General features: G+C 49.2%; 2 protein-coding genes across 4 annotated transcripts; one reads left to right on the forward strand and one right to left on the reverse strand.

The window, feature by feature from the left end:
• The first annotated feature begins 98 nt into the window (after positions 1-98).
• Positions 99-6,130, forward strand: tesca (tescalcin a). 2 transcript variants are annotated; one of them, XM_037482761.2, is made up of 8 exons: positions 99-1,122; positions 2,116-2,185; positions 2,620-2,700; positions 3,548-3,687; positions 4,534-4,595; positions 5,007-5,114; positions 5,206-5,253; positions 5,382-6,130. In XM_037482761.2, exons 1-8 carry the CDS (start codon positions 969-971, stop codon positions 5,472-5,474), a joined length of 756 nt encoding a protein of 251 aa, XP_037338658.2. In that variant the 5' UTR covers positions 99-968; the 3' UTR covers positions 5,475-6,130. The 2 variants fall into 2 exon arrangements, with proteins under 2 accessions (XP_037338658.2, XP_062418512.1); XM_062562528.1 differs by lacking the exon at positions 99-1,122 and adding an exon at positions 1,951-1,969.
• On the reverse strand, positions 6,112-16,697 carry fbxw8 (F-box and WD repeat domain containing 8). 2 transcript variants are annotated; one of them, XM_037482750.2, is made up of 11 exons: positions 16,069-16,694; positions 15,876-15,980; positions 15,293-15,457; positions 15,052-15,140; positions 13,058-13,215; positions 12,720-12,916; positions 12,036-12,257; positions 8,983-9,110; positions 6,814-6,987; positions 6,393-6,509; positions 6,112-6,296 (listed from the first exon to the last, which is right to left on the reverse strand). In XM_037482750.2, exons 1-11 carry the CDS (start codon positions 16,534-16,536, stop codon positions 6,131-6,133), a joined length of 1,989 nt encoding a protein of 662 aa, XP_037338647.2. In that variant the 5' UTR covers positions 16,537-16,694; the 3' UTR covers positions 6,112-6,130. The 2 variants fall into 2 exon arrangements, with proteins under 2 accessions (XP_037338647.2, XP_037338645.2); XM_037482748.2 differs by having other exon boundaries at positions 6,112-6,509; positions 16,069-16,697.

Consider the following 16,697-nt stretch of genomic DNA (forward strand, 5'->3'; position numbering starts at 1 on the left):
CTCATTAATATGATCACACATTCAAATGTACTGCAGAAAACCGTAAAGAAACCAAAAGACATCAATTACTGCCTTCATTATTTTTCTGATTATATTGAAAAAAATATTTGGGTTTCATACAGATGCAAAATTAAGTTTAGATTCATACGAATTTAGGTATGAGTGAAATTAGCGACATTAGGCATTACTTGTGTATAATGGTGAGTTGCTATTAGATATATCAACCTACAATAATAATAATAATATATCAACCTACTTAAAATAAGTATATTTACAAGAATTAGATGTTCTACCATTTTATTTCCCGTGAATACAAGGATATCATTTGACACTATCGACAACTGTGGCGAGAATGTAACAAACCGAAAATCTGACATTTTTGGCACATGTAGTATATTTCGATATATTAGCAGTACAAGCAACCAATAAGCCGGTATATGTATTTTTATTTCGCAAAAATCGGCACATATTTTTGGAAAATTCGCCAAAAATGTAGCCGAAAAAATTTGGTGACGTCTGCCGGGACGCACTTCGCGGTGCATCACGTGGCTGTAGCTCCCACTCCGACCACTAGGCGGCGAAAAGGAGCTTCCAACGGGATCCTGGTAAGTTTAAACTACGCATTAGTGGGCTGCATTTAGACCGGAAGCGGTTTGAGGCAAAGTTGTGAAACAGCTGTGAAACATCATCATTTAAAATCTAAATCAGCTCTATTGATCTACAAAGTATGATTTAACGGAGCGCACATGTTCACAGTAGTAAAGTTATTAGATAAAGGCTGTTATAAGGACTTATGCTAATATAAATTGAGCTTTTGGGGAGTTATTTATAATAACAATCATTTCTTAGTTTTTAAGGTCGAAACTTTTATTGGCGGAGGACCTTCAAATCTGTTCATTCAATCACAGTAGAACGTCAACCCCCCCTCGTGCTTTACGCACAGGCTGCGTGGATTTAGGACGTCGAGGATGCCAAATAGTTCCGTGCGCGTGCAGCGCGCGCGCGCGCGTAGTGTTCGCGGCAGTCGGACCGGACGCGCCGGTGGAGCAGCAGCAGCAGCGATGGGAGCTTCTCAGACGCGCTCGGAGCACCGGCACCAGGACCTGGCGGATAGAACCGGATGTGAGTATAAAGTATAAAGTGACCCCCCCCCCCCCCCCCTCGTGAACTTTTTAGTTTCGGGTTTTCAGAAGCAGTGGTTCCGCGCGCCAAAGTGGCGTTAAAGGGTCTTGTGGCGGAGGCTCGTTTGGCTCCGCGAGGAAATCAAGGATGAGCGAATGAAGGCATTAATTACTTCTGCACACATCCCGTCTTTATTGTGATGTGAGTTTATTAAATAAATGAAATTGTGTTTTTTAGAAAATGGCAGGGTTTTTTAGAAATGGCAGGGTTCTGATTGCATGCAGAGTTTTTAGGATTTAATCCAAAGACTTTATTGACCTCCTCGGTGTGAGACTTTGAACTGTTTGTTATCGCCTTCATTTCCTTACGGTGGGACTTGGACCCCATTCCATTCTGGACTCAGAGTGTGTGTGTGTGTGTGTGTGTGTGGGGGGGGCTATTATGGTCACGTGGGTTCTTGACAATCTGCTGAAAAGTGACCTTGCAATCACACACACACACACACCACATAACAACACTGTTGTTGTTTTTCTTGCTGATTGCTCCATGTCATTGCAGTTAGCTGGATGTTACACCGCCCTTTTTGACCAACACACTTGTCTGGCAAAACAAGTTAACCCAAACAGATTTGGGTGTGTAGGCCTCGTGGTGTGTGTGTGTGTGTGTGTGTGTGTGTGTGTGTGTGTGTGTGTGTGTGTGGTCACTAGTGCACAAAGTGGGTTAATGATTAAAGGGACTCTCCCCCGGACAACAGCGCTTTGTTTCTTCCATTAATCCAATAACAGGGAGAACTTGATTAGATTAAAAACAAGACGTCTCACGGACCTTCGAAAGAAAATCCAACAACGTGTGCTCCTACATTTTCAATAACCATCATCTTCTGTTAAAACAATTGATTGGATATCCCGAAGCCTTTTTGGAAGGTCGTGGACTGTATTTCTTTTATTTGACGTACCTTTGTGTAATCTGTGTTTGCTTCTTCTTTTTTTTAAGTTTCACTGGAACAGATCAAAAACCTTCACAGAAGATTCCAGCAGCTGAGTGGGGATGAAGAAACAATAAGGTAATTTAAAAGAAGACTCTGCTGGTGGGCCCCCCCCCCCCCCCCACTCGAAGTCGTACCTGCACGGTGACTGCAGCTATGCACCGTGCACCTTTCTGGCATCACACACACACACACACACACACACACACAAGCGGCATGTGGCGACACGAGCCGGCAGCGCTAATGCCACAGCAGACGCGTTACGCAAATACAATAACGTCAATAAAGCACACAGCTGAGGCACATTGTGTACACACAGACACACACACAGACACACACACACAAGCCAAAGTGGCACATTGGAAGTGAGCGATCACAGATTGCTTCCCTTTGAAAAGGGTTATTTATTCTCAGTTCCTCTTCTGGAAAGTTACCGTTGGTGCTGTGATTAACACTCTGCATTATTACATCACGCTGATACTTTTTTTTTTTATATAAATGTCTCGCCGCAGTAAAGAGAACCTGGAAAGCATACCGGCGCTCGCCAACAACCCGATCAGGAAGCAAATCATCGGCGCGTTCTTCGATAAAAGGTGAGCGTGGAGGTGTCGCCCCGTTTCACCTGCTGACGGCCCTGTCGGGGGTTTGGTCTGGATGGATCGAAAAGCAAGTTTGTATCAAAACGATCCGTGTAAAGTGGTCTTAACAGTCTTCGTAGTAAAAGCAAATAAGCAATAAGCAAATTGTGTAGTAAATATAACGTGTCAGAAAGAAACTTCCATCCTGTCAACAACAGCAGTAACATAGATTGTAAATTCATTGTGGAATAATACTGAATATAAGGGAATCATTTCATAAAACCCTCATTAGGCCAACTTCCAGTGCCTTTGCTAAATAAAGCTAAATGTCTTCCTTACAGACACAAGAGGGGGTCAACAGGTAATGTGCAGTGGGTCACCTCAACTATGAAAGGTTTTTGAGTAGCATCGTTTTTTTTTTTGTTTTTTTTTAATCAGCAAAGCACAGCAGCTCAAGGGTTTATTCAGTGGCCTAAACTCAGCTGTACTGTGCAGTTCGGTGCCTTCAGCCTTCCGTTGAGGCCGATGAGAACAACACCGTGCTCGGATTAATTAGCATCAGGAAACAGCTCTTCGGATGACGGCTGATGATTGCAGCCTCTCTTCGGTAGACATAGAGTTTACCAGAGGGGACGCCATCCGACCCACGGTGTCCTCCTGGATCCGGCCCTTCAAACCACAACAAGACAAAACCGCGGCCTACACAACAACGCGTCTTTCTGACACCGTTCTATTTGCAGCTCGGCAAGTCGGGGGAAATACTTGTGGACCTATAAAAAGCCCCCCCCCCCCCCCCCTTCCCTCACTGCTTGAACTCTGTTCCACCTCCATGTCTCCTGTCCTCGACCCCCCCCCCCCCCAGGAACCAGAACCGGGACGAGGTGGGCTCCTGCGAGCAGATCGGCTTCGAGCAGTTCCTCATGGTCATGTCCCACTTCCGCCCCCCCAGCCTGAAGACCACGGCGGAGGAGAAGGAGGCGATGAGGAGGGAGAAGCTCCGCTGTAAGGCGCCCCGGCTCATCGGACAAAACCAGATTCCCTCCCTGTGTGTGTGTGTGTGTGTGTGTGTGTGTGTGTGTGTGTTTTTGCGCCTCGATTACACAACACCAGGAGAAAAAAAGTTACCTTCCGGGAGGGGGGGGGGGACGTGAGTGTCTCGTTTCACCGTCCTGTGGAGCTTCACAATTTGGCTCTTAGATTCCATGAGTCGGCTTTGAGATTCATTCCAGGGTAACCTCGGCTTCGTTGATTTGTTTATTCAAATGAAAGAAGGAAAAAAACACACACACACACACAAACGTACGTCCCCAGAAGGAGGATGTTGGACCTCCTGACCCGACCCGCGCTAATGAATCGTCAGAGGGTCCCCCCCGTCAGGTGTGCAGAGTGAAGCGGGCTAAGTGCAGGTGGCAGGAGGGGGGAGATTAGGGGGGTTGGGGGGTTGGGGGGGGCAGTGCCAATTTGGTCATCCCGGGCAAAGCAAAACATCTACTTACCCGACTAATGGCCCCTTTCTCACAGGGGCAGAGAAAATAACAATTAAATCCACCGGTTAAGAGATGACTTTCCTGTTTAGTCACCAAACAGCTCGTGCACAACGTGTTCAGATCGCTTCTTCCACCCAAAAAAGTGTTTTAAGCCGGAGTCTAAACTTTTAAACGTTTAGTTTGTTTGTATCGATTCTCGTGCTTAATGATCCACTGCCAAAAAAATGTGTTAATATTTCCTTGTTTTCTTATCAGTCTGTAATGAAAGCAAAAAGCAGTACTCTTACAACTTCCTTCTAGAATAAGGTGGAGTGGTGGACCTGAGTCCTGCTGACCTGAATGTGGTTCTGTTCCTCACCAGTTCTCTTCAACATGCACGACACGGACAATGATGGGACCATCACTCTGGTGGAGTACCGCAAGGCAAGATGACTTCATCTCATTTAAAGTGCAGCTTATGAATGAAAGACGTAGTGGAGATCGTGTAAAAGTCCTAATGTAGAATATTGAAAAAAAGTCATGTAGAAGAAATACAAGTACGGGGTTTCCTACTATACAGAATTATATTTTCCGAATTTTATTTGAATGGCAAGCCATTTTTTTTGACTTTTTTTCAAATATTTATTACTATAACATTTTGACGTAGCATATTTTTTAAAACATATTTGTTAACTTTTTCTCAAATTTTTTTAACCAAACATAGTTGGACTTTAACGTAATATTTTTTATGTCACAAAAAAGCTATATAATAAAAAGTAGTACAGCATGATACAAAAAAGTCATTAAAAAGTCTAGAATGCGTCTTACTGAAGAGCCTCCTCCTTGTTTTTAAAGGTAGTAGAAGAGCTTTTGTCCAAAAGCGGTGCCATCGAGGAGGAAACTGCCAAAGCCATCGCGGATGCTGCCATGTTGGAAGTGGCGAGCACCAACGTGCCCGCCATGGTAAGGGAGCCCCCCCACCCCCCCCCTCTCAATCCTCACGGACGCATGTCTGCGGCCACTAAACAGTTCTGTCGCCGCTCCTCCTTTTCAGGGCCCAGATGACTTCTACGAAGGCATCACCTTTGAGCACTTTGAACAGGTTTGCTCCTCAGACTCAGTTTTTTTTTTTTTTTTGGGGGGGGGGGGGGGGGGTTGCGGAATCTAATATAACCCGATGCTTTCTCTTGTCACTTACTCACGAGGGCACTTTTTGTCATCTGCCCGCAGATTTTGAAGGGACTTGAAATGGAGACTCGGATGCACATTCGCTTCCTGGACGTAGACACCACCACGATGCGCTGTGGGAAGTTCACCTCTTGAAGTCGTCTTTGTGAAAGAATGCTTCCGTTTGTAGTTCCAAACGCTCGATGTGCACTAATACATTTCTGGATGGTGGTGAGAAGTAATTACAGTTATCTACCACCAGGTACACTTTTATACAAACTAAAACGACTAATACGTTGGGGTTAAAGGACGTTATCTCTCTCTCTCTCTCTCTTTTTTTTAATCATTGTGATCGCTATCCTCCTATTCGGGTTTAAAGCTAACAGCGCCGCGTTCTCCTGCTGCTACGTGAAGGACTCGTTGTGCTGCAGGCCAAAAGGTGCACGAGGAGTCGGACGCGCCTGGTGACGCCGCATTCCTCTGCACAGTCGACCGACCACTTCTGCCAGAAATCCAACACGCGTTCCTGGAAGGTGAACGATTACGGGCTTTGAACTCGAGTGTATTGAGGAAACGAATTGAAGGGATAATAACGAAAGAAATGCATGTGTAAGATCGTTTTTACAGAAACTTAATGACTGTACGAAAGAAGAATTTTTGGTAATGAGGTAAAAGGGGATTTTTAAAACGTGTTTTTATTGCTGTAATGTTTTACAGTGGTTTCTGTATAGAACCTGTATACAAAATTTACATTAAAAAAAAAAAAAAGTCAAGTTGCCTGGTTTGACGAGTCGTTGAAAAGAGGTCAGAGGTCAGAGCGGCGGGCGGGAGCCAGGCAGCCGGTCGTAAGGCACCGCCAGGCCGATGTTGTAGTTGTAGCCGGAGGACTCGACGTAGTCGGACCTGCAGATGGGCAGGATGTGATCCTGAGACAACGCGTCCTCCGAGAAGTCGTAATGGCAGATGACCCCCCTGTGCCTGAGGGGGCGACGGAAAGACGTAGAAGCAAATTGTAAAAGGTGCATTCCAAGAGCTCGTGAAGGCGGCTGTGGAGGAAAGAAGAAGAGCGGCGACCTGCGGTGAGCCGTGAGGTCGTCGTCCGTGATGCACGCCCCCCTCGGAGACTTGTCATCGGGGACGTTGGCCGTCACCAGGGTGCCGGCGTTGAAGCGCACGCGCCGCACGGGATGCCTGTGGCAGGACACGAGACACACCGTCAGTACAAAGATTCACCCGTGGAGTCTTTTAAATGGTCGACTTATATAGGATATTTAAACAGGAAACAACTGCACAAATTTCCACCTTTTGGGTACATAATTGGTTTCAAAATAAAAGCATGGACAAATATCGCTTTTTTGAATAAATAAGACCATAATCTTATTTGTGTCACATGAATAAGAACCAATTATTTGTAGAAACCTTAATTCTCCTATTTTAAAAGCAGAAACTGTCTCATCAGCTGAGGTCGAGGACCCCCCCCCCCCCCCCCCCCCACCTGTTGTGCATCTCCCACAGCTTCGCCCCCGTCCGCATCTCCCACACGCACACCAGTCCCTCGCCGCCGCCGCTGACCACCTTCCAGTCGTCCGCCTGCACCGCGGTGACGCCCAGGTGGTGGGCGTACAGGGACGCCACGGAGGAGCCTGCTCGCAGGTCAAACACCGTCACCCTGAGTCGGGGGCGGGGGGGGGGGGAAGAAAGACGAGAAGTGAGCACAAGGGCCCGACTCACGGAGGCCATTTGGTGGATTTTTCGCCCCCCCCGGCGGAGGCGTCGGGCTGCGAGAGCGCAGAAGGGACGGAGCGGGCTGGTCAAAAGGCTGGATTCATCCACACACAAAAGAACACTGTCCACCGGAGCCCTTCTGAGGGAAGCCTGGGACGGGGGGGACGGAGACAAAGAGACGCCGAAGCACACGGCGACGGGTTCCCGACTGAAAATGAATCCAACGGCCCATCTGTCGCAGGGGTTTTATTCACCGCTCCAAACACAGAGTGACGCCGCGAGTGTCGGGATGAAACCGACGGAGGATGAAGCTGTGACATCACAGACACAAATCAAACAGCACAAAAAAAAGGCGGCATATGAAAGTAACAGAAGAATGCAGAATACAAGTCAACAAGCACAAATGTTAACACAAATACATTGATCATGGTTTTTTAAATTGAATGATTTTGTATAATTTTCTTTAATGACTTTTCCGTCCTTTCCCCAAAAACACGTCATTGCTGTAATTATTGGTATCAAATGATTTGTCTCCTCATCGGGGGGGGCGGGGGGAAGGAGCCCAGGGGACCTCCGGCTCCATCTGTCGTCATTGAGGCTTTATTGCAGCCGAACGCATCCAGGACACATGACTACATCGGGGCTCTCAGCCTTCCTCCGAAGACCTCATCACCATAATGAAATTCACTTGAGGGACTCAAACTGATTGCATCACGCATTTTTTTCCCCACATCCACAAAATTTAAAAGACTTTGCCAAGAATCGGAGCTAAACGGCTTAAACGGGCGCCGCGTCCTCGTCGTCGCCCGTTTGGTGACATCACGCGACGGAGGCGTTTAAACCGCGGGGGATCCATAAATCCAGTGTCTAGGTAAAATGGGCATTTTACCTCCTTTAAAGTTGTTTTTTTTATAACTCAGAATTGATTCAAAGTCTTTAAATATACATCTAATATCAAGACACCATTTTTGGATGAGCAGACTAGTTACACAGGACTCGTGCCACAGGTCCGGTCCAGCTGTAAAACTGTGTCCAAAATACGAGAAATTTGCTGGACGAGATGAAATCGTTTTGATTTGACAGGTGGTGCGAAGCGATTTCGGGGCATTCAGCTTGAAAACATGAAAATCTCCACGACATCGTTGTGCCTCTGGAGCCTCTGGATAAATCCTCCACTTCCCGAGGCCGGTAGAGTCACACCTGTAGCTCCTCCTCCTCTCCGCTGACGGCATACAGCCAATCAGGGACCCCTCATTTGCTTCATGGATCCCGACAAAAAAAAATAGAAGAAAGAAAATATAGAAAAGATGGATAAAAACTCTACAGGACAAAAAGAAGGGATGCATTAGGCTTTGGCCTTAAGCCACCCCTCCTTTTGTCTTCCCCCGCAAGGCATCGGGCCGGGGTCCAACGTGTATGGTGGGGGGGGGGGGGGGGGGTCTCTGAGCACAGCTACACGCCCCAAGACCAAGAAATGGTGAGAGGAACCGCATGAAACAACCGTTCCCTCAATAATAAACAAATAAAAAACCCCAACTGAAGCAGATCCTGAACAATACGGCGTGGTCTGCGTTCGGCTCGGAGCCAGATGGATCCGGTCGTGAATAGAAACAGGAGGCGCCGTCTCCTCCTGCCAGCTCGCGCTAACGAGCGCACAAAGGATGAGGGGCTCTTTTATGCGCCTTTCCTCATCCGGAGAGCCAGGTTAGCGATGAGGCGAGTGTGTGTGTGTGTCTGTGTGTGTGTTGTTGCTGTTGCTGCTGCTGGACGGGATCAGCATGGACAGACTGGATTTGTGTGGTGCAGTGTCCCAGGTGATGGAGGAGGACAAAAGAAGACGCCCTTTTTCCTGACACCTGTTTCTTCAGCGGAGGAGAACAGTTCATTAGGTCCCTTTGTGACCTTTGAACTGACCCCTGACCCGGCGGCGGCGGCCTACCTGCGGTCTTTGTTCCCGCACACCAGCAGGTGGGGGGCGCTGTCCCTCAGGCCGACGCAGGTGAAGTCTCCCAGCGAGTCGCCGACACACGCCACGGGTTTGCCCGTCTCCAGGCTGCAGACGTGGATCTGAACGAGAAGGGGGGGGGGCGTGAAGGTCAAGCGAGGGTCAAGATGCCCGGGTCCCTTTTGAGATGCTTTTTTTTACATTAAATGCCTGCAGGCTCAGCGGCTGCCTGCAAAACTTTTTCTTCTCACACAAACTTTGCAATGATGTCATCCGGCGCCGGCCCCTAATTGGTCGATTAGCGGCTGGTGTTTTGTCATCCGAAATGAGACGGAGCAAACAGGGTAACCGGCAGGCAAAATTGTCTTTGAATAATTAAAACGATTAAGAAATGAAAGCGAGGGGGGGGAGGGAGGGACGGGGGGGCAGAGAGAGAGAGAGTGAGATGGAGAGACAGCAACGACAATAGAGAGGTTTGACTGAAGGTAAAAAAAATAAAAAATGGTGGCATGAAGTAAGCCTTGAGGAGGTGCCAGACGTTCTCCGGTCCAAGCACAGCTTTAATGGAGCACCACCAAATCACAGACTTTGAAATGACAGCTTGATAGGATTTGGACAGAGAGAGGGGGGGGGGGGGGGCTGTTCTGGATGAATCTTTACAGTTTACGATCTGTGCGATCGTTCAGGGACCTCGGGGGGGGGGAATCAATCACCAGTTGGCTTAATGCACTTCAGACAAAAGGGAGCTCGGACGCGTTAACGCAATTACTCGCTGCGCTTCTTCGAGAAGACGACGCAAATTCGTCAATTAGCGTTTCGCTTTGGGAGACGAGCCCCTACGCGGCCTGTTGGTTCCGGGGGTTTTTTTTTGGGGGGGGGGGGGGGGGGGGGAAATCAAAAACACCAGGAGCAGTTGGCCAGGGGGGACGCCAGCTCGAGTCGACAGCCCAGCCACGAGCTGGGTGGGTGGGTGGGGGGGGGGGGGGGGGGCGCTCGGTCCATAATGAGGATCTGGAGACCGGCTCCGACCACACACACACACACACACACACACACAATATGGGGAGGGCTAGAAGACAAAGCTGCAAGCTAAACAATAACGCAAGTCAAAATATGAAAAAGAATCCTCTGAATCAGACACAAAGCTGGCAGATATTTGACAAAAAAAAAAAAAAAAACTACCTCAGTGATCACCGCTGAGCGCGACTAAGAACACGGGCATACGTTACAAGTCAGAATGCTGCAAATGAAAATGTTTCACCAAAAGGTGCCAGATGACGTCCTTGGATGTCACAGTGACAGATTTTAATGAAGCATATGTTTTCTTACTAAAAAGGCAACACGTTTACAGCCAAGTCTTTGTCTTCTTCCTTCTGGTAGAAGTGTGATGAGTGCGACAAACAGGTTAATTACACTGCGATATATTTTAATTAGCAAGGGAGAGAGGTATGCTAATCATGAATTGGCATAAATTAGACTGGAGTTCTTGCTATGATCACCATGGAAACAGTTTGAAAGACTTTTGTGCTTCTTTACTGCAAAAAAAACAAAAAAAAGTTTGATCTAAGGAGGTTGGTTCCGTTTTCAAAGTTTAATCAGGTATTATTGGATTGCATCAACGTGAGGTACGAAAAGAAGGGGGAACTCATTTTTATAACTTTTAATGGAAAATGTAGCTTTTGTTTTAAATGAGAAAAAACTATTTTCCCTCTTCTCACTTTGCACCAGGACCTTCCTCGCCGCATCCAACGGATGACGAAAGAAAATGCGGTAGATGGATTTTCTGGGATTTTTGCCCGGAGGCGCGGCGAGGCGCTGCCCTCGGCCCGCTTTGCGCTGCCTCAGCGCCGCGTCCGTCCTTCCTCCCGGGCGAGCGGTGATGTCACCCGAGGAGCTTTGCCAAAAACCTGTCCGCCACAAACGGATTGCTGCGCACAAACAGAGGCTGGCCGTGATGCTTCCATTCGGCCTGTCGCTACGGCAACAAACATCTGCCTTTCTTTCATTAAAAAGAAATTTAAAAAAAATAATAAAAAAATGACAGTATTCGTCTTTGGATGCGGCAGCTTTTCGACGAAGAGAGCTCTTAAAAGCGCCACGCCCCCCCGATCCCAACGGAGTCGTTGGTCTCTGTGTACAGGCCCGAGGGTCAATTAGGAGCGCGAGGTCCTTAGTAACGCGGTATTATTAGAAGCAAACAGATGCAGCTCGGGGGAACCAAAAGTTCATCAAAGTACCCCGAAAGGCCGCAGTAATTAGCAGCAGGGCCCGGCGAGGGCAGGCCGCTATTTACGCAAGCTATTTCTACTACAAGCCCAACCCCCCCCCCTCCCAGCGGCACGCGGCGTTCATTTCTAAGGGGACCAAGAGGGATGATGATCGGGTGAACCGGCTAAAAGTAAACTTCAGATTCAGGATTCATCATTCTGAACAAACTAATAAGCTTTTTTCATTAAAGTGACCTTGTTAACTCTTCTGGAAACCTTTCATGCCAATTAGCACAGTCTGGCTAGAATTTTCTTTCTTCTTTTTTTTTTTTTAATAGCACATCTAAAATCCAGCTGCACAGTTGTGCAGGTTTGCCATCTACTTTGCCCACATTAAAAGGTTGTGTTTGGGTTCATTTGTCTTGCGGGGGGGGGGGGGGGGGCTTTTCAGTTCCAGGAAGCACAAAAGAGGCCTTGATACCGTTCCATCAATCCCATTAACACACAAACACAAAAGTGCCGTTCACAATGGAGCAGCTAATCAGCAAAATTTAAAAAGTAGCTCCCCCCCCCCACCCCCCCCCGCCCTGAACTGATGCTGCCTCCCGAGGCGTTCATTCCTGACCTGGGATCTGTACCTGCGTCTCATTGCTCTTAACCCGCCGTCGGGTGCGAGCAGCACGGCGCCATTTGTCCCACTGGATTAAGCTGAAATTGAGACGTTGTGATTCCTTGAAGTGCAAATGGAGCAACAAGCGGAGCGGGTGATGTCATCACTAAAAAAAGGGGCCCCAGCCAGGCTCCGTGTGACACTGTGCGTCGGAGATTTTGTGACTCCACCTTGTTGCCTCCGTCGTGCGCCGCCCAGCCGGCGCGCTTCACCCCGAAGGCCACCTGCGAGGCCGAGGCGTCCAGGCAGGTGACGGGGTGGCCGTAGACGGAGTGGAGCGTCCGAGGCCCCCCGCCCCACCGGGGGTCCAACAGGTGCACGGCGTCGCCGGCCGACAGAGCCGCCAGCGGGCCCACCTGGCCTCGGCCCGGCACCAGAACCAGGCTCTCCACCTGCCGGGGGAGGACAGAGGTGGAGGAAAAAGCTTTGAGTGTCCTTTTCATTCTCATGAGGATTTATATAAACATGGTTTCAGTTACGGTTTTACAACAATGTATCCGTTCATTCGTTTCATCAGTATCGGAGAAAAGCAGAAAGTCTTCATATTTGAGAAGGCGGAAACCCACGAAATGTTCTACGCGTTGCCTGACAACCAGCTTGAAAAAAAAATAAATGCATTGACTCATTTCAGCACTGAAAAGTTACAAAAAATCCACCTCAAACAGAACCATATTCGTCCATGTTTTGGTGTCCGGACCTATTCAAAAACAATCCTCGTCTCCATTAGTCCAGAAATGGGAAAAATATCAAAATCTCTAAATGCTTCAGTCATTATTTACCATGAAAAGGGGAGGAAACAAGGAGGAAGGGAGGGAGTGGGGGGGCGAGGGCCCCCCCCCCCCCCCATCTCTTACGTTCTTGGGGAGCCGCGCCCGACACAGCTCCCTCCAGTAGCCGCGGTCGTCGGCGGCGACCAGCCGGACGTGGGCCCCGGCGGCCGAGCCCAGCGCGGCGCCGTCGGGGCTGAGGGCCAGGGCCCGGATCCTCTCGGGGCTCTGGTAGTGATGGACGGGCTCTCCGCCCGTCTCCGTGCTCCACAGGTCCACGCAGCCTGCACCCAACACATGCAAAGCCCGCCCCCCCCAAAAATCACTGCACCGTGACACATCTATGTTACGATGAACGAGTGGCTGATGTCACCAGCGGGGGGGGGGCAACACACACACACACACACGCACACACACTCACTCACCGTCTTCATAAGCGGCAGCGGCCACGGTGCTGTTGACCTGGACGTGGCTGACGGGGGGCCTGGGGACGCAGTGAGCCGACAGGCCGTTAACCTTCAGGAAAGAGGCGGGCGAGTCCCAGTGCAGCGTGTCCCACAGCCTCACGTCGCCCGACGTGTACCTGCAGGTGCACACGCACACACACACACACACACAGCATTCACACCTTTAGCGTCGCACAAAGAGGCCGATGAAGAGAAACACTGTGCCTGGCGCTGTTTGGGGCGGAGAGAGGCGGAACATTTCAACCCTCTTCATTATTCAGTGCTGCTTTATATTATATATTAGTTTCAAAGCCCATCTTGATTCACTAAAACATTGTTTTCCCTAGAACATTGGTAATGAAGAGCATGAGAAGGAACATTTTTGATATATTTCGTTCACTGTCTAATTCTCACACAAGCGAAGCTGTAATCAGCAAGTATGTTTGTGTGTTTTTGCGTGATTAATCTGATGGATTATGAAAGTTGTCGAATCATTTTCCTGTCAATCCACAAACTGATTTAACGGCGGTGGGTGAATCAGAGCTGAAACCTTAACACAGCAGCTGCTGGATGATAAATGATCGTTTTGATGCATAGTTCCAGTTTCTCCAGTGCGGGGGGGATTTGTTTACAGAACAGTGAAGGTTTTCTTCTGTTTGCACTATTGGCCAAGTGGCTTTTTGGAGTATCCACAAAAAAAACATAAAATATATAATATAAAAATAGTCTGCAGATGATGTTCCTGAAACTTGGAAGAATGATGAAACGGGATAAATAACATAATAGAAGTTTTTTTTTGGCAGGAAGCAAAAAACATAGGAACACACGCTTTGACTTAATTGGTACGTCGCCTAGCAACAGGCGGAAGATGCCCGAAAAGCGCCGGTCCGCGGGGGGGAGACAGATCGACCTTTTGAGGTTCCCCCGATAAGATTCGGTGGGTGCAACTGAATCACCATGGATTACTCCCAACTGCTATCGATTAGGTTCCTGTTAAACAAACTCAAGTACCTTCACCTAGATGAATGACCCTTTAGGTACCAATAATGGGAAAAGTATTGATGTTAATAGCCGCGGTAGAAAAAAAAAAGAGAAGGACACACGGGTATGTTTCACGATGAGGGTTTTCTACGCCGTGTCCTCCCCTCCGCCCCCGACCCACCAGGAGACGCAAACAAAACCCGTCTTCTCTCCGATGAGACGCTGGAATCTAATCCCGTCGCTCCCCGGAGACGCCGCCGGGCTCCTCTGGGTCCGCGCTACCTATCCATCACTGCCGCGGCCCGTCCGGCTGCAGGGCAGGTTGTCAGGGTTCACGGCAGCCAAGTACTGCCATTAGCGGAATAATGTGTGATGGCGACTGAAAGCCGTCCATCGCGACTGTTATTATAGGACTTCATTCCATACCTAAAATCATTACTCCTTATTAAAACTAAAAAACGTATGCAGGTTTTTTGCAAATGTTTCTCACCAAAAGGAATAAATGTGAGGAGGGTGTTTTCTATCACTGTGAGGGCATCGAACGCCGAACGCTGTTATTTATTATAACCGGGCCATGACCTCACTGACTCATTACATCCCCGAGCCAACAGGGAACGCTCTCGGCTCCGTGCTGTTTTGCTGCCGACAACAGAAAGAAAAAAGGAACAAAAAAACAAAACAGAGTCATCATGTGTTTCCATTTCGTGACCTTCCCTTTTGCTGCGGATTTTATGTGGATGTGCTCTAAAAGTCTTCAGGTGAAGCCGCGTGTTGCCAGCTGCTCACAGCCACTGCCTGGCTCCTCCTCTTTTAACAGCATCGCTTTTACAAACCAACCACCTGGCTGACGTAACAGGCCCGGTTGTTCAGCCAGAACCTCACGCCTACGCGTGACACATTCCTAATCAAACCACCAAAACAAAGCAGATAAAAGAGAGGACGGGGACACCAGGCAGATTCCTTCGGTCACAGCGGATGTCCTTGAGACTCACCCGGCCAGGACAAAGCGGTCCGAGCAGCTGACGTCACACAGCACCTTCCCCAACTCGAACTGCAGCTGGCTGATGGATCCCACCCGGTTCTACAGGAGAAAACACGACCACGAGGTGTTTTTTTCTCACTCAACTTGATTTTTTTTGTTATTTAGTTCCATTATTTAAGCCATGAATAAGAACGTAGCGTTGTAGGAAACCAGACGACCCCCCCCCCCCCCCCCCGATCCCGACTGATCACCTTCCAGTTGGAGCGCACGGTTCTGGCCGAGCTCCTGCAGTCCCGCAGCGTGCTCTTCCAGCAGGGCGAGTCGGACACGCCGGCCTCCCGATGGTGGCCCTCCGCCGTGCACATCCTGAACCACAGAACGCCGTCCTCCGCGAGCACTCTCCACGCCCGGCTCACCTGGGGGGGGGGGGGAGAGATTGGACAGCGGGATGCTGGATTGAGTCAGCGTGAATTAACGGGCTAATTTATTCATGCTTAACGAGTGCGGCCGACTGCCAAGAGGACTTCGGGGGGGGGGGGGGGGGGGGCGCAACTGTGATTTTAGGGACTTCCAGACGAGCCGAGCTCAGCGTGATGACTTCACGAGGGGGGGGGGGGAAAGGATGCCAAAAGGAACCGAGAGAGAGATGAGGACGTTCAGTGAAGAGCGCAAGCGTGCTGCTTTTCAGAGGATTAATTAGTTATGTAACCAGCCAAAGAAAGTGAACTAACTGAAAAACACTCCAAGCAGAAGGCTCACACCCCCCGTATATGGCATAAGGCAACAGGGCGTTCCGTGTGGGTCATCCTCTTTTGGACAGGCTCTACAGCTCACCTGTGCACATCGGCCCAGCTCGGCCCGGCCCAGGTATTGGAAGATCTTCAGGGCCAACTCGTACGGCAAATCAATGTCGAAGAAGGGGATGTCGTTAACTTCGTTCTGCAAAAGCAAAACATTGAAGCCGAGTTTCTTTCATCTGGTCAACCAGGCATCATTTCTGCTCATATCATCACCATCCTCCTCGTACCAGATCCTGAATGAGTTGATCCAACAGCTCCTCTTCTTTCTTCCCCTTCCTCTCAGGCTGCTGCTGCTGCTGCTGCTGCTGCAGCCTCTGCTGCTGCAAGGATGCACTGCACGCACTAGTCATGCTTTGGTACTGCCTCTTCCTCCTGGTTCTCTCCTCCTGAATCCTGTCCCGCAGGGGACTGGTCCTCCCGTCCAGCAAGCTGCGCGCAATGGACACATATTCGGGCTGATCCTCTGAATCCGACCCCGCCGAAGCTCCTTGGACGCAGCCTCCCGTTGCTTCTCTTGAAGGACTACGGTCCTCGTTGAGGTTTTCCAAGTTTTGAAAATAGCTATTTTTTGGGTCTCTCCGGCCGCGAGCATCCGACAAAGGGGACGCGGCGCAGACAAGTTGCCGCTCGTCTCTGTCACTCGTTAATTCCTCTTTCCAACGCTCCCTGAACGCGGCAAGCTCGTCTTCGGCCATATTTCTCAATCATCCTCGGTTACATATAATAACTTTAATAAAAAAAGGTTATGAAGCGGTGTCGTGGGAATGTATTGTGAACCCGTTCCAGGAAAGGGACGGTTAGCTTTGACACGGGTGGTAAACAAGCAACTGTCCGTCACTGTTAACAGTCCGTGGAG

The sequence above is a fragment of the Pungitius pungitius genome, chromosome 5 (genome assembly GCF_949316345.1).
Source record: "Pungitius pungitius chromosome 5, fPunPun2.1, whole genome shotgun sequence".
Taxonomy (NCBI): domain Eukaryota; kingdom Metazoa; phylum Chordata; class Actinopteri; order Perciformes; family Gasterosteidae; genus Pungitius; species Pungitius pungitius.

What these genes read in the sequence shown, in the direction of transcription:
- tesca (XM_037482761.2), top strand. Translation starts at nt 969, where the DNA reads ATGCCAAATAGTTCCGTGCGCGTGCAGCGCGCGCGCGCGCGTAGTGTT. An exon ending in CCTGGCGGATAGAACCGGAT is followed by an intron (nt 1,123 to 2,115) that starts GTGAGTATAAAG and finishes CTTTTTTTTAAG; the next exon opens with TTTCACTGGAACAGATCAAA. An exon ending in GCACCAACGTGCCCGCCATG is followed by an intron (nt 5,115 to 5,205) that starts GTAAGGGAGCCC and finishes CCTCCTTTTCAG; the next exon opens with GGCCCAGATGACTTCTACGA.
- fbxw8 (XM_037482748.2), bottom strand. Translation starts at nt 16,536, where the DNA reads ATGGCCGAAGACGAGCTTGCCGCGTTCAGGGAGCGTTGGAAAGAGGAA. An exon ending in ATCAACTCATTCAGGATCTG is followed by an intron (nt 15,981 to 16,068) that starts GTACGAGGAGGA and finishes TTGCTTTTGCAG; the next exon opens with AACGAAGTTAACGACATCCC. An exon ending in GACCGCTTTGTCCTGGCCGG is followed by an intron (nt 13,216 to 15,051) that starts GTGAGTCTCAAG and finishes GTGCACCTGCAG; the next exon opens with GTACACGTCGGGCGACGTGA.